General features: G+C 50.0%; 1 protein-coding gene across 9 annotated transcripts in view; it reads left to right on the top strand.

Moving 5' to 3' along the window:
• Positions 1 to 16,788, top strand: part of fgfr2 (fibroblast growth factor receptor 2) — a 57,590-nt gene that overhangs the window by 36,167 nt on the left and 4,635 nt on the right. For all 9 annotated transcript variants that reach the window (XM_061230316.1, XM_061230315.1, XM_061230312.1 and 6 more), the window contains 7 exons: positions 3,611 to 3,732; positions 5,976 to 6,086; positions 7,493 to 7,683; positions 7,933 to 8,055; positions 9,052 to 9,122; positions 13,086 to 13,223; positions 15,523 to 15,628. In XM_061230316.1, coding sequence (XP_061086300.1) covers positions 3,611 to 3,732; positions 5,976 to 6,086; positions 7,493 to 7,683; positions 7,933 to 8,055; positions 9,052 to 9,122; positions 13,086 to 13,223; positions 15,523 to 15,628 — 862 coding nt within the window. The remainder of the gene's footprint in view (positions 1 to 3,610; positions 3,733 to 5,975; positions 6,087 to 7,492; positions 7,684 to 7,932; positions 8,056 to 9,051; positions 9,123 to 13,085; positions 13,224 to 15,522; positions 15,629 to 16,788) is intronic.

Below are 16,788 nucleotides of genomic sequence, written 5' to 3'. Positions count from 1 at the left end.
GGGTTAAGGGTCCAACGGCTGTGCGGATCTTATTGTGGCTACACCGGGGATCGAACCACCGACCTTGCGTGTCCCAGTCATTTACCTTATCCACCACGCTACAGGCCGCCCCTGCACGTGAGGGTTTGTAGAGTAGAACCTGATTGGATTTGTGGTTTGAGCGCGGCATCGTGGGATTGTGCGCTCCCGTCTCAGGTAGGCCGCTGAGATAGGGGAGCGGCTGTGCCTGATAGCAGGTGCACCTGGCCGCCCCGCGGGGCACGCTGGGTAACACGCTGTTGACTCGCAGGAAAGCGCGGTGGAATGTCTCGATAAAGCACTCGCGGTTTGGAGAGCGGTGATACGGAGCGATGAGTCATTCGGCGGTACCGTGCGGCACTGAGCTGCCGATTCCATTACCTCATCCCCGTTCAGCGTGGAAACCCGTTACCCTTCAGCCTGAGGTGCTGCCCATTACCAAATCACCCAATGATAGAGACTCTATGCTGTTTTTGTGTAAGGGTAACCTGTACCCTAGTGGCTAAGGGACATGCCTGGGACCCGGAAGGTTGGTGGTTCAAGCCCCGGTGTGGCCACCTAAGATCCACACCACTGTTCGGCCCTTGAGCAAGGCCCTTAACCTCACATTGCTCCAGGGGAGGATTGTCCCCGGCTTAGTCGAATCAACTGTTAGTCGCTTTGGATAAAAGCATCAGCTAAATAACAAATGTATATATTTGCGCTAGCAGGAGTATGGCGTGACTCTCCTTGCAGGCTGGCCCTGGATTTCAGTGTAGCGCAACGCCTTCTCTCTTCATTTTTCTGTTCTGAGTGAGCTATGCATTTTGGACGGGGCTTGGAGGTCCCAGAGTGGAAAGGAGAATTATTTAGCTGTTTTCGCCGGGTCGTTTACCGCGGCTCTCTCAGGGTGCAGGAGGTAATTAGCGCGCAGTGTTTAGCGACCGTGTGTGCGCTATTTTAACGATGTGCCCGGAGTCATTTCCACCCCGGTGTGGAAAACGGCGATTCAGTCGCCGGTCTGTCTCTGTGGCCTGGCTCGGCTCTGTAGCGGTTGGCAGGACGGTGCAAAAAAGAACAAAAAAAAAACACCACCTTCACATCAGGGCTGGAGGCCTTCTGAATGCACGGAGCAGCCCAGACCGCCGTATCGGATCCAAACCTATTTCAAATATTTTGTTCAAATATTGGATTATTTATGTGCTGTAAGCAAAAGCTACAGAGATTCTAAGAAAATGGCAGGCTCTCTTGTTTTTGCTTGAAGTCGCGGCTTTAACCTCCCGAGACATTACTTTTTGGCTTATCTGAGCTTTATACTGTGTTTATCTTAACGTTAAATTAAAATGTATAACATGTATAGGTATTTTGAAAATATTTTCACTGCGACATGTTTTTATTATTCAAGACACTTGTATCATGTCAAAAAAGTATAAAATACTTTCAACTTTTTTTTTTTCCTCCTGGGTCTCGAAGATGGTTGGAAGCAGTGGCTTCAAAGTTTGCCTATGGTCTTGAATGAATGAATCCGGTGCAGTAGTGCTAAAACTACTGTTATCCCTTTCCCTATCTCTCTATCTCTCTCTCTCTTTCTCACACTCTCTCTTTTTCTCTCGCACACACACACACACACACGCACACACTCACACACACGCACACACACATTCGCTCAATCGCAGCTTCGCCTCGGGGGGGCATTCGCTGTGAATGTGGAAAGTTCTGGAATGCTAATGTTTGTAGAGGGTGAGGGTAAAAGAGCGTTCGCGGAGAGGAAGAAAAAAAAAAAAAACAACAACGGCGCTTATCTGTGGTGAAAGGGAGCCATTGAGCGCGGGGTTCGGAGGACAGGCGGGGACAGAGCGCGGATTGTGCCTTCAGCGCACGGGGGAAGGACACGGCCCCCCAGCCCCGGGTGTGAATGTTTACACAGCCGGGAGACGGGCGGGGCCCCCCCCCCCCCCCACCTGCCAATCACCCGTCATCCCGGGGAGACGCGGGGTCAGGGGTCAGGGGTCGTCGAGTTGTGGCGAGGGCGCGGGCAAACACCGCTTGTTTGTTTTGGAAGGAGGGCGGCCGCACACTGACCCACTTCTGAGACGCTCCGTGTTTAAACTCATGTGCGGCAAACTCTCTCCGTGTCCGTGATTTGTCAATAATTGCATAATTCTCCCGGTACGTTGAGAGAGAGGTTGTGATTCCATTTGTCTCAGTGTGGTTTTTTTTTGGTTCCGTGTCGCGGTCAGGGTGAAATGCCAGCGTATTGGCCTGTAGGGTCACAAGGTATTATTAACATTAAGACTACATTAATGTTATATGTTATGTGCTTGTAATACTCTGTATTGTATTAAGCAAATGACTGATTCTCTGCGTCGCCCCAAGGCCTGGGCCGGCACTGAATGAGCGCAGCGGAGAATAACAGCGGCGTTTCGGCACGGTGTCTGGGCGCTAGTCTGCGCGCTAATCGCAGGATTCTGCGTAGCACAAAGGGGGGATGAGGGGAGTGAGTCTGTGTGCGCCTCGGAGAGACAGAGAGGTGAGGCGCAGACAAAGGAGCAGCTCAGACAGACACACGGACACGCCTGAACAGGAGAGCGAGCGTTTAAGACAGGGCCCAGGTGGATCGGCCTCCTCCCCTGCTGTGTAGACCTGCGTGTGTGTGTGTGTGTGTGTGTGTGTGTGTGTGTGAGTGTGCTTGTGTGTGCATACGTGCATGTGTGTTTCTGTGTGTGTGCGTGTGTGCGTGTGTGCGTGTGTGCGTGTGTGTGTTTGTGTGTGCGTGTGTGCGTGTGTGTGTGCATACGTGCATGTGTGTGTGTGTGTGCGTGCGTGCTTGTGTGTGCATACGTGCATGTGTGTTTCTGTGTGTGTGCGTGTGTGTGTGTATGTGTGTGTGTGTGTGTGTGTGTGTGTGTGCGTGTGTGTGTGTGTGTGCATACGTGCGTGTGCGTGTGCGTGTGTGTGTGTGTGTGTGTGTGTGTCTGTGTGAAGCGTGTGTGTGCCTGTGTGTGTCACGTCGTCGGGCCGGGCCTTGAGTTTCGTGGATCGGGGATCAGCGCCCAGCTAACGCTACTGAACAGAGGAACGCGTCTTTGCTCTCGGTGGAGCTCTCTAATTGGACGATAATTGTCATCATTACCCTGGCAGGGTTTTGAGCCACCCGTGCCAGAACAGCGGTTGGGATTAGACAGAGCAGTTAGATGGAGAGGGATGGCAGTTAAATCATCTCATTAAGTTAAACGCACTGTTCAACACTATATAATCTTCCTGCATTTTTCATTAATTTTGGAATTAGCTGTAGCCACAACAGTGTGTGTGTGTGTGTGTGTGTGTGTGTGGCCAGGTTAGTCTGTGAGAGAGCGTGAGAAAGTAAGTGTGTGTGTGTGTGGTGTGTGGTGTGTATAGGGGTGAATGAGGAGGATCAGTCGTACAGCGCTTTGGATAAAGGCGCTATGTAAAGGAGGAGCATCAGTTCTACAGCACTTTGGATAAAGGCGCTATGTAAAGGAGGAGCATCAGTTCTACAGCACTTTGGATAAAGGCGCTATATAAAGGAGGAGCATCAGTCGTACAGCGCTTTGGATAAAGGCGCTATAGTAACCGTTTGGTGCCGTTGCAGGCTGACGCTGGGGAAGCCCCTGGGAGAGGGCTGCTTCGGGCAGGTGGTCATGGCGGAGGCCGTCGGCATCGACAAGGAGAAGCCCAAAGACGCGATCACCGTGGCGGTGAAGATGCTGAAAGGTGAGCGCGTCGCGGGTTACCACGGTAACGCCGTGATGATGACCTATTACATTACGTTACATTACATTACATTACATTACATTACACTACATTACACTACACTACATTACATCACATTACATTAATGGCATTTGGCAGACGCTCTTATCCAGAGCGACGTTCAACAAAGTGCAAAGTGCCATACCATACACCATAACCTGGGATAAGTGCGCTCAAGTAAAGAACACCGGTAAAGACAGCACTGCTATTATTTGTATAGACATGCATTCAATACGACCTTACATCAACAGTTCATATGCTGTATCGTTTTTTTTTTTGGGAAAGGGTGTCTTTCATCGCAGGAGACGCAGTCGAACAGCAAGCGAATTCACTCACAGCACACAACGAGAAGAAAGACTCATTAGTGCATTAATGACCATGTGTTTATCGTACAACCTGCATGCACGATATCACAAATGCACAAAAAGATTGATATCAGTTAACATATCGGAGGAAATAAAGAACTATGTGGCTATAGTTATATCCATCCATCCATTATCCTAACCCGCTTATCCTGAACAGGGTTGCAGGGGGCTGGAGCCTATCCCAGCATACATTGGGCGAAAGGCAGGAATACACCCTGGACAGGTCGCCAGTCCATCGCAGGGCACACACACCATTCACTCACACACTCATACCTACGGGCAATTTAGACTGTCCAGTCAGCCTAACCTGCATGTCTTTGGACTGTGGGAGGAAACCGGAGTACCCGGAGGAAACCCACGCACACACGGGGAGAACATGCAAACTACACACAAGGCACTCGTGTGAATCCGAGGCCTCCTAGTCTCGTGTTAAACGGAGATGCTCGACTGTGCCCTACTGTTCAGCAGTGGCAGTGAAAGTGTGCCGTTTCCTCTGAGAGACACGCGTGGTGTATAATCACACTGATCAAGCAGCAGGTCACTCTTATCACCCCTGGAAAAAGCGCTTCACACAGGAAACCAGGAAACATGTGAACATGGAGGGATTCCACACCCGCACCTTAACTGTGCGTTTTTCTCACATTGCGATGCCAGAGGGCACCACGGTCATTATTTTATTACTGAACTGCCTGAGCTGAAAAACATGACCTCACTCTTAATTGGAGGGTGTTGCAACTTTTTTCCTTAATTTTCAGAAAATTAGCTTCTTCTTTTTTCAGGTTTTCCCCGCTCCATTTAAAATGCAGTCACTACCATACAGTCGAACGGTTTAGACCTGTGAAGGCAGCTATTGTGCCTCGACCCAAACAGGTAGAGAATCATCGACTGCAGCCGTGTTTGTTTATTAAACGATCAGGCCGCTGAACGGATATTAATTCCTCCGGCCTGGGCACTTGATGAGCCGGTTTGTCAGTATTGAGGCAGAGACAGCCTGAACAGAGGCCTATCTGAGGGGGTCCTGTTTAAAAGCACACCCCCCCTCCTCCTCCTCCTCTGTGCCCTGGCTCCGGTGTACATGTCCTGGGTCGGGCGGCCCACCAGCCAGCCTTATTCGCTGGTGCTGACTGACAGCTGCAGAGGTGGGTCAGCGGGGGGGGGGGGGCTCCTCTTAGCTGAACCCCGTCTGCTACAGCTGTGCAGAGCTCTCTCAACACCTGTACGGAGGGGGGGGATTTAACTGAGGCCTTATATGAAGGAGGGGAAGGGTGGGGGGGGGGGGGGTAATTGTGGGGAGGAATCTCAGAGATGCGACGGTGGTGTGTGTGACCACGATGGAGGCAGTCAGCGATCGCTAATGAAAAAGAGAGAGAGAGAGAGAGAGAGATAGAGTGAGCACCGAGGGTAATTACTCCAAATTGAACGAACGCTTCTAATACCCCCAGACCTGAAAGGATGTTTCTGTAGTCTCTTTAAAGAAGAGAAACTGGGGGGAGGATGTGGTGGGGGGGGGGTGGGGGGGCACCCGTAACATTACCCTGCTCTGTCTGGAAGCCCCACTTAATCACAGCAATCCAGGGAAGAGGGCTGACTGCATGGGTCAGAGGTCGCGGGGTGCAAGGGGCATGGAGGACAAGGAGGGACGGTGTCTTGTTTTGTTGTTTGTGGGGTTTTTGGTTGTCGTCGTTGTTGTTGTTGTTGTTGTGGCTGTGGTTGTTGTTGTTCTTGTTGTTGTGGTTGTGGTTGTGGTTGTTGTCGGTGGTATTGCTGGTAGTGTTGGTGTTGTTGTTGTGGTGGTGCTGAACCCCTGCTCCCCCCTGTTCCCCCCTCTGCGTTTCCCAGACGACGCGACGGAAAAGGACCTGTCAGACCTGGTGTCGGAGATGGAGATGATGAAGATCATCGGGAAGCACAAGAACATCATCAATCTGCTGGGGGCGTGCACGCAGGACGGTGAGTGGACTACACTCTGTGACATCACCGCCTCTCGCTGTACCAACAGGGGAGAAGACTCTCCACAGTATAAACCGGAATAGACCTTTTTATCAGCCTTGAGAAGCTACAATCTGTTTGGGCTTGGGGGGTGGTGCTTGTGACTGTGGTTGGGGCTTAGAGGTATAGATTCCTGTTGGTCTTGATTATGATCTGAAAACCTGAGAACCTGCAGCCATCCTGGGACAATACATCTCCGATGGTGGGCTGAGGGCAGTTAATTAAGGCTTGGGAAGAACAGGCCCTCCCATTGGGACTGCTAGTCTTCTCCCTTGGGAAGAACATAAAAACTAATTTGGAGTATACCTGAGTCTGGATTGTGCCAGTCTTGCAGGAGTGAGAGGTAGAGTGGTTATCACACACAGGTCTCACCCCCCAGGTGTGGTGGAGCTGTTTCTCCACCCAGGTGCAAGGTGCTTTACCTCAGTCACGTGACGTTAAACTCCCGCACAAACACTCCTAAGTGTGCTGCTCCTGAGATTACTGTGAGCACTCCGCAGGCAACACAGTCAGTTCCAGCCGGGCAGGTCTCTGGCAGGTCTCTGCAAACACAAACGTGACCCGTATGTCGACACGGGTGGGGTCCTCTGACCTCCACCTGAAGACCTACCTGGTTCACGGTGCTGATGATGTTTGTCTTGCAGTTCCTGTTTCAGCCCTTGTAGCCGCACCGGTATTAAGCGCTGCGTTAGTTGTGTTGTGTGCCGTGGTACGACCTAGTCTAGTAGGCAGCAGGCCCCCTGGCAGAAAGTCCTGCTATGACCCATCTTGAAATGACCAGCTACCAGCTGTTTCAAAACCTAGCTTGAGTTGTTTTCAGCAGGGCCAAAGTTAAAGCGCTGTAAGTCTGAGTCAAACATTCATTTAATTAAAAAAGCAATTTCACCAAAATCAAGATTACATCATTATTGGCACCCCTGGGTTTAGTATCTGGCCGAAACGTTGAATGTCTGTATGTGTGTGTCTGTGGATGTGGATGTGTGTCTGTATGTCTGTGGTTGTGTATGTGTTTGTCTGTGAGTGTGTGGATGTGTGTGTGTTTGTCTGTGAGTGTGTGTCTGTATGTCTTTGGATGTGTGTCTATATGTCTGTATGTCTGTGGATGTGTGTCTGTATGCCTGTATGTCTGTGGATGTGTGTCTGTATGTCTGTATGTCTGTGGATGTGGCTGTGTGTCTGTATGTCTGTATGTGTGTATCTGTGTCTGTATGTCTGTGGATGTGGATGTGGCTGTGTGTCTGTGTGTCTGCATGTCTGTGGATGTGTGTCTGTGTCTGTATGTCTGTGGATGTGGCAGTGTGTCTGTAGGTCTGTGTCTGTGTGTCTGCGTGTGGTGGTGGCTGACCTCATGCTTGCTCCCCCTGCAGGCCCTCTGTACGTGATCGTGGAGTACGCCTCCAAGGGCAACCTGCGGGAGTACCTGCGTGCGCGCCGGCCCCCTGGCATGGAGTACTCCTACGACATCGCCCGCGTGTCTGATGAGCAGCTCACCTTCAAGGACCTGGTGTCCTGCACCTACCAGGTGGCCCGCGGGATGGAGTACCTGGCCTCGCAGAAGGTGAGCGTGCCCGCAGTAAGATCCTTCAGCAAGGCCCTTAGCCCCACATTGGGGATTGGCCCCTGCTTAGTCAGCTCCACTGGGAGTCACTTTGGATGAAAGCGTCAGCTAAATAACTGTACTGTAGATGTAATGGTTCAGTTACTCCCTGTTGGCTGTGTTTTAATTCCTTACCTTTCTCTCTCTCTTCCCCATATCACTCTCTCTCCTTCTCTGTTATATGTTCTTCTCTTTCTCCCTCCCTCTCAGTGCATTCACAGGGACCTGGCTGCCAGGAACGTCCTGGTGACAGAGAGCAATGTCATGAAGATCGCAGACTTCGGCCTGGCCAGAGACGTTCACAACATCGACTATTACAAAAAGACCACAAATGTGAGAATGCTTGGATCCAACTTCTGTGTGTGTGTGTGTGTCCGTGTTTTTGTGCACAAAAAGTGGAGTTCTCCTCCCTCCTCTGTTTTGATCTCTCTCTCATTCTCTCTTGCTGTCTCGCTCTCTCAAATTCAAATTAAAAAAAAAAACAACAACTTTATTGTCATCAAATAAATTGGTACTGTACATATTGCCAAAGTGTGCGCCTAAGAAAAGGAACAAAAGCTCTCTCCCTCCTTCCCTCCCTCCCTCTCTCTCACTTCCTCCCTCCTTCTCACTCTCTCCCTCTCTCTCCCTTCCTCCCTCTCACTCTCTTTCTCCGAGAGAACTGGGTCTATAGTCTGCGGGGGGGCCCAGGTAAAGCCAGGCTTGTGAAAGCAGTCCGATGCTGTGACAGGTTTTCATTGGACAGGGATGGTTATGGTGATAGAGAGGATTTGAAGAACAATGATTGGATTATATGTCTCCCCTACATCCAGCTGCCAACTTGTCACAAAACCACAGCTTAAATAAACACCAAAGGATGAATCGGATTCAAGAAAGAAAACCCCTAATATACAAGGCCAGACTGTATTTAAATAGTTCAGTTCCTCTTTGAACATTATTCTTTTTCCATGTCAATTTCTGTTTTTCCCCCTCCTTTGTTCTTTATATTGTGCACCAATTTCAGCTTTTCTGAAAAGAAAAGCAAACATCTTTACCACAGTTTGAGCTATATTAGTACTCCTGGGAAGTTCAATGCAAGAGTGTACCAAGTTGTTCCTTTTCATGGATTTAATTCTCCCAATTCGTATTGGTTTTTCCTTTCGACTAATGAAACCTCTTGTCAATCAGTGGTTTATGCAAATTAACCCTGGTGCTAATGAAGTATTGATACTGTTTCAAGAAAATGAAATTCCCCCACTGGGGCCATTAACATCGATGGTTTTAATATGAAAACCTGTGACCTCTGACCTTTGACCTGCGCTAACCTCAGGCTTGCGTTCCTGTCCACAGGGTCGCCTCCCAGTCAAGTGGATGGCTCCAGAGGCCCTGTTCGACCGAGTGTACACACACCAGAGTGACGTGTAAGTACACACGCACACACACACACACACACACACACACACTCACACGCACACGCACACGCACACGCACACGCACACGCACACGCACACGCACACTCACACACACACACACACACACACACACACTCTCTCACACACACACACACACACACACACACACACACACACACACACAGAGTAAGGGCTGGTCTTAAGAAGCGGCGGCCGTCCAGGAGCCTGTCTGAGATTAATTACACGGGCAGGACGTCATCCCGCAGAGCGGAGCCCCTGGGGTGTCCCGGGTGTGCGGCGCGGCTCTCGTTCTGGCGTTTTCCGCGGTTTCTCCTCTGGCACGCCGTCAGTCGGCCGTCCGCGGAGTGGAGCGGAGCAGAGCGGAGCGCTTCGGACTGTGTTCTGTTCTGCCGGCGCTTGGGTGGGCCCGGGCCTGTACGGAAAAATAGTTTTAACACCAGAAGGTCAAAGTCATGGAGCCTGTTCGCGCACGTCGCCAAACCCCCCCGCCAGTCCTGGGGCTGCCGGTGCGAGGGGAGAGTTGTTTTGGCCGACTTGTAGGGGGGTGGGGGGTGGGGGGGTTACGGGGGGTATTTGGGGGGTGGAGGATGGCCAGCGTGTCCTGAAAGTGAGGATTTCACGCTAGACTTGTATCCAGTGCTGTGTTACTAATCTACCCAGCTTCAAAGGGCAGAATGGGGGCCGGTGCCCACCCCCTCTGGGGCGGAAGCCCCCCCCCCTCCCCTCACCCCAAAAAAGGCTCTTCACACACGTCTGAGCCCAACAATATCACTGCTGCCCCCGCACCCCACACCCCGTACCCCTGGCCTAGCCTCTCCTCTTGTACCCCTCAACATATATGGTCTTTCAGAATAATCCCCTTCATCTGAGTATATCTGTGTTTTTTTTATTGTTAGAGGATTGAGGATGGAGGACAGAGGACACTTTCATGTTGGATTTTCCTGTCCTGTTTGAGAGTTTGTGTGTCGTGCTTTTGCAGGACAATGCGTGCACCAATTAGATAAGGGCCATTCATACTAACCCATGGGACCCATGCCTGTGTATGACCCAAGCGTGTGTGTGTGTGTGTGCGTGTATGTTTCAGTATGTGCGTGTGTGTGTGTGTGTGAGTTCTGTGTGCATGCGTGTGTGTTTCTGCGTGTCTGTGAAGTGTGTTTGTGTGCGTGTCTGTGAAGCGTGTGTGTGCATACGTGCATGTGTGTTTCTGTGTGTGTGTGTGTGTGTGCACATACGTGCATGTGTGTTTCTGTGCGTGTGTGTGTGTGCATACGTGCATGTGTGTTTCTGTGTGTGTGTGTGTGTGTGAAGCGTGTGTGAAGCGTGTGTGTGTGTGTGAAGCGTGCGTGTGTGTCTCTGTGTGTGTGTTTGCGTTTGCGTGTGTGTGCTGCCTCTCTCTGATCGATGCCTGCTCCGCGCCGGTGGCATGCGTGTGGTTAAACACAGCGAGGCTCTCCTTTGTCTCGCCCGGTCAGTAATTACATTTATTCTCTCACTTTCCCTAATTGGCTTCTCTGAGAGAGCCTCCGGGACTGGATTTGCATTGAAATGTCACTGAAAGCTGGCCGATCTATAAATGAAATCAGATTAGAGGAGCGAGTGCGTTCACAGAGACGTTCCCACGACATCGGTTAGACAAACAGAAGGAGCAGGCTGAGGACCGTGCGGGGGCTGTGACGGATGGAGCCCTCCGGAGCCAGAATGGAGGGGTGGTCAGTGCTGCCAGCAGTTTTCTCATAGAGCGACGGAAACTGACACTGATTCGTGTCATTAAATGCTATTTATTCATTGGCTAAAAGAAGTTGGCTGTAAATTCTCTTTTGTTGATGGAAGGTTTAATGATGATTAATGTTTGAGTGACGAATGAAGAATACTGACCCATTTCTCGTGTGAAATATTTGGATATTGCTAGGTGCAGAAAAAACCAATAAGTAAAAGTAAATGAACAAAATAGTCCAGAGATCAGGTTTTGAGTTGAAGGAAAACAAAACCTGTTTTGAAAATTGAACGGGGGATTCTTATTCATTTTTTAAATTTAATGACTGATTCACATTCAATTTGGTTTCCTTGTTTTATATTGTTTTTATTTGCTTTTGGCTTAATAGTGTAGATGTTTGGGTGTGGTGGTGTGGCAGTTAGAGAACTGGGCTCTGAGAGTGTTGCTGAACCCCAAAATGGGGAGTTTGAAAAATGAAGCTCTGCCTTCTGACCACAACCTTGTGGGACTAGATAGGGTCAGGTGTGTGTGTGTGTGTGTGTGTGTGTGTGTGTGATTTGAGGGGTGGTCCCTGAATGGGGTAATGTCTAACCCTTTGTTTGCGTGATGCGCTAGACTGGACAGAGTAAACGGACAGATGCAAAGTGTCACTGAGTGTGCGAATGGAGGGACAGCGGAAATGTGAGCAAAAAGAAAAGGAATTGTCTGAAAATCGGAACCTGGATTAAATTAAGCGCTGATCTTCAACTTTGACTCCTAAATGTGTGTGACTGCTTTTCAAGTCGGAGCGCATTTCTTCTTCATTAATTTCAGTGATCGTTGAACAAGCCTCGCTGTGTTTGCAGGGAAGAAACTATCACTTGCAGTTTAATTGGAGAAGGTTGAAGACGAGTGTTGACTGAATCCAGCCCCCAGTGCTGGCTCTCGTTTCGCTGTAGTCTGGTCTGTGTGTAGTTTTATGGTTGCATTGATCTGTGTCTTAGTTTAGTAAAATTGCTCTGGACTTTATCTGTCAGTGTGTATTGTTTCGCCATGCGTATATATCAGTGTCGCATTGCTGTGTGTGTGTATTATTAACGTGTTGCTGTGTGTTTGTGTCAGTAAGCTTGTGTTGCTTGCGTCTGTAAGTAAGGTTGCATTGGTGCACCTGTGTGTTTTAGTCATATTTAGCTGTGTGTTTGGGTTGCTTGTGTGTGGTTAGTAAGGTTGCATTGGTGCAGGTGTATGTTTAAGCAATGTGTTGCTGTCTGTGTTAGTACAGATACATTTGTGTGTATGTGTATGTGTATGTGTATGTGTATGTGTACATGTATGTGAGTGTGTGTGTGTGTGTGTGTAGCCACACTGGTCTGTGTGAATCGGAACAGTAGGGTCCGTGCCCAGATCAGCCAGTTCTCCCCGGGGCCCCAGTGCATTGTGGGCCGTGTTTGTGTTTGCGTGGGAGAGGACAATGGGGGACAGTGTGGCCGTCGGAGCAGAGACAAAAGCCAGCTTTGACAAAGGGCCAGGGGCCGGGGGGGGGCCGGGGGGGGCAGGGGGGGGGTAGGGGGGCGGCACGCACACATCTGTCGGAGCGGGCCGGTTCCGCGGCCGGAGGAAGAGCGGATTGAGCTGGCACAGGCCCGCCGTTGTCCGTGACGATGGCTTCTCTCTCTCTCGCACGCGCTAGGCAACCTGTAGCCTAGTGGCTAAGGTGCATGACTGGGACGCGGAAGGGCGGTGGTTCAATCCCCGGTGTAGCCACGATAAGATCCTCACAGGTGTTGGGCCCTTGAGCAAGGCCCTTAACCCCGCATTGCTCCAGGGGGGATTGTTCCCTGCTCGGTCAAATGAACTGTAAGTTGTTTTGGATCAAAGCATCAGCTAAATAACACAGTCCGCGGCAGTGTATACCATAGTTTAACCAGGGACTCTGTAAACCTAGAGTTGAGAATCTTGGTGTAATCTTGGATGTGGACTTACGCTTTCCACCCCGTGCATGAAACTTAACTGAACTAATGTGGCCTTTTTCCTTTTGAAAAACCTGACCAAAAACATAACCAAAGGCTAGTCCCCTTGCAAGCTGATGCTGATACTTATAGAACATTTACTTACTAGTACACCGGACTGCTGTAAGGTCTCTGCTCTGGTCTTGCGCATAAAAGAGTGTGGGCGTTGTTTGTGCGTAGTGACTGTGTGGTGACCTCAGATGGGTTGATTGGGGGCTGATTGCGTGTGTTTTCTGCGTTCTCTCTCAGGTGGTCTTTTGGGGTGCTGATGTGGGAGATCTTCACCCTGGGGGGCTCCCCGTACCCCGGAATCCCGGTGGAGGAGCTCTTCAAGCTGCTGAAGGAGGGTCATCGAATGGACAAGCCGGGAAACTGCACCAATGAGCTGTAAGGACATCCTTAAGATTAACCAATCACCTCCACCCGGTCCACATCTTAACCAATCACCTACACCCAGTCCTAACACCTGACCTCATCCTCCTTCCTACTTCTCTATACAAACAGTGGCTTCAGAAAGGTTTCAGACCCCTTTGCCTTTTGGCACACTTGTAGTATTGTGTTGTAGATTGATTGGCAAAAATAGAAATTTTATCCATTTAAAATTAAATCTACAACACAATAAAGTGTGTAAAAAAAAATAATAATGGGTGAAAAAAAGTGAATGGGTCTGAATACTTTCTGAAGCCACTGTGAATCTATCCAGACACTTCTTTACTAGGCCAGTAGGGGGCACTGGATGCAGCCTCTGTCCGAGAAGTGCTGACTGTGGCTCTAAAACACTCATCAGATCCGTTACACACTCAGACTCTGACCCCCGCACACGTCCTCTCCGTCCAGATGTTGCGGACGCAGACAGCTGTGCGGGGCGCCCTCATCAATGGGAGTATTCATGGCCTCCCCCTCACTGTGGGAGTGACAGAGGTCTGTCAGTGTGTGCAGTACAGTAGGAGCGAGCAGTCCCAGAGCTGAATGGAGCCAGAGAATGCGGGACTACAACTGTGCGCTCCTGTAAACTGTCCCCTCCCTGTGGAACGTTAGCGATCAGGTGTTAGCGGGCCCACACTGTACTCAGAGCTGAATGCAGCCAGGGAATGTGGGACTACAACTGTGCGCTCCTGTAAACTGTCCCCTCCCTGCGGGACGTTAGCGATCAGGTGTTAGCAGTCCCACACTGTACTCATAACTGAATGCAGCCAGGGAATGTGGGACTACAACTGTGCGCTCCTGTAAACTGTCCCCTCCCTGCGGGACGTTAGCGATCAGGTGTTAGCAGTCCCACACTGTACTCATAACTGAATGGAGCCAGGGAATGTGGGACTACAACTGCGCATTCCTGTAAACTGTCCCCTCCCTGCGGGACATTAGCGATCAGGTGTTAGCAGTCCCACACTGTACTCATAACTGAATGGAGCCAGGGAATGTGGGACTACAACTGCGCGCTCCTGTAAACTGTCCCCTCCCTGCGGGACATTAGCGATCAGGTGTTAGCAGTCCCACACTGTACTCAGAGCTGAATGGAGCCAGAGAATGTGGGACTACAACAGTGCGCTCCTGTAAACTGTCCCCTCCCTGTGGAACGTTAGCGATCAGGTGCTAGCATTCCCACACTGTACTCAGAGCTGAATGCAGCCAGGGAATGTGGGACTACAACTGTGCGCTCCTGTAAACTGTCCCCTCCCTGTGGAACGTTAGTGATCAGGTGCTAGCAGTCCCACACTGTACTCAGAGCTGAATGCAGCCAGGGAATGTGGGACTACAACTGCGCGCTCCTGTAAACTGTCCCCTCCCTGCGGGACGTTAGCGATCAGGTGTTAGCGGGCCCACACTTCAGATTGAATCTGCTCTCCTGAAATACTTGACGGTTCAAGAGAAGATTGAGTCCTGAATTCTGATTGATGCCTTGAGGATTCCTGGCACCGCTTCAGGAAAGGGATTGCTGTGAACGGAACAGTTATAATTAGATGTTTCGTGTAAATGCTGATGAAAGACGATTCACTATTAAAAAAAGCAGCATCTAAATAGAATACATGAATGTTCAGTTACTGCTAAGCTTGGTATTTTAATCCATACCGGTATCGAACAGGGACACGACAATGACAACATTGGCTATAAATCCATGTAAGTCCAACCAAAAGTGACTCATACACAATTTGGCTGTGTTAGCATGTGTGCCTGCAGTTTGAATTCTTTAAAAGAGGGCTGAATGACTTAAGGAAATGTGGCTTTTCGAGTATGATGTTGTTGCTTTGCTATGTAGGATAATGATCTGTTGTGATTTTATTGTTGGATTTAACCTTCTTTTTTCCAATGTAATAATCTTCGTTCTTGTTCCCCTTGCCATGTATTTATTCTATAGTCTTTTAGTATAATAATGATGATTATGATGATGATGATGATGATGATGACGATGGTGGTGATGATGATGATGATGATGATGATTGTGGTGATGATTGTGGTGATGATGGTGATGATGGTGGTGATGATGGTGATAATAGTAGTATGTGAGTGTGTATGTGAGCGGTTTGTGTCCTCCAGGTTGAATGAGTGTGAATGAGTGAATCTCAGGTGGGTTAGTGCTGTGCAGTAAAGCTGGTGAGTCTCAGGTGGGTTAGTGCTCTGCAGTAAAGCTGGTGAGTCTCAGGTGGGTTAGTGCTGTGCCGTAAAGCTGGTCTGGTCTCTCCTGCAGGTACATGATGATGAAGGACTGTTGGCACGCCATCTCGTCCCACAGACCCACCTTCAAACAGCTGGTGGAAGACCTGGATCGCATCCTCACCCTGGCGACCAATGAGGTGAGGACACGCCACCGTGCCTACACTCAAACCAGAGTCACTCCAATTAACCGTGCCTACGCTCAAACCAGAGTCACTCCAATTAACCGTGCCTACGCTCAAACCAGAGTCACTCCAATTAACCGTGCCTACGCTCAAACCAGAGTCACTCCAAATAACCGTGCCTACGCTCAAACCAGAGTCACTCCAATTAACCGTGCCTACGCTCAAACCAGAGTCACTCCAAATAACCGTGCCTACGCTCAAACCAGAGTCACTCCAGTTAACCGTGCCTACGCTCAAACCAGAGTCACTCCAGTTAACCGTGCCTACGCTCAAACCAGAGTCACTCCAATTAACCGTGCCTACGCTCAAACCAGAGTCACTCCAATTAACCGTGCCTACACTCAAACCAGAGTCACTCCAATTAACCGTGCCTACGCTCAAACCAGAGTCACTCCAATTAACCGTGCCTACACTCAAACCAGAGTCACTCCAATTAACCGTGCCTACGCTCAAACCAGAGTCACTCCAATTAACCGTGCCTACGCTCAAACCAGAGTCACTCCAATTAACCGTGCCTACGCTCAAACCAGAGTCACTCCAATTAACCGTGCCTACGCTCAAACCGGAGTCACTCCAATTAACCGTGCCTACACTCAAACCAGAGTCACTCCAATTAACCGTGCCTACGCTCAAACCAGAGTCACTCCAATTAACCGTGCCTACGCTCAAACCGGAGTCATTACATTACATTACATTATTGGCATTTGGCAGACGCTCTTATCCAGAGCGACCTGCAGTTGATTAGACTAATCAGGAGACAATCCTCCCCTGAAGCAATGCAGGGTTAAGGGCCTTGTTCAAGGGCCCAATGGCTGTGCGGATCTTATTGTGGCTACACCGGGATTAGAACCACCGACCTTGCGGGTCCCAGTCATGTACCTTAACCACCACGCTACAGGCCGCCCCCAATCAATCAATCAATCACATTTGTATTGCCTACACTCAAACCAGAATCACTTTCTATTTGTCCTGCCTACTCTCAAAATAGAGTCACTCTCATTTCCTTGAATCTGACACACACACACACACACACACACACGCACGCACGCACGCACGCACGCACGCACGCACGCACGCACACGCACGCACACACACCCTCCAGTACTTCAGTCATC

This window comes from Conger conger, unplaced genomic scaffold, assembly GCF_963514075.1.
Source record: "Conger conger unplaced genomic scaffold, fConCon1.1 SCAFFOLD_97, whole genome shotgun sequence".
Taxonomy (NCBI): Eukaryota; Metazoa; Chordata; class Actinopteri; order Anguilliformes; family Congridae; genus Conger; species Conger conger.
This window is presented reverse-complemented; position numbering and strand designations above follow the sequence as displayed.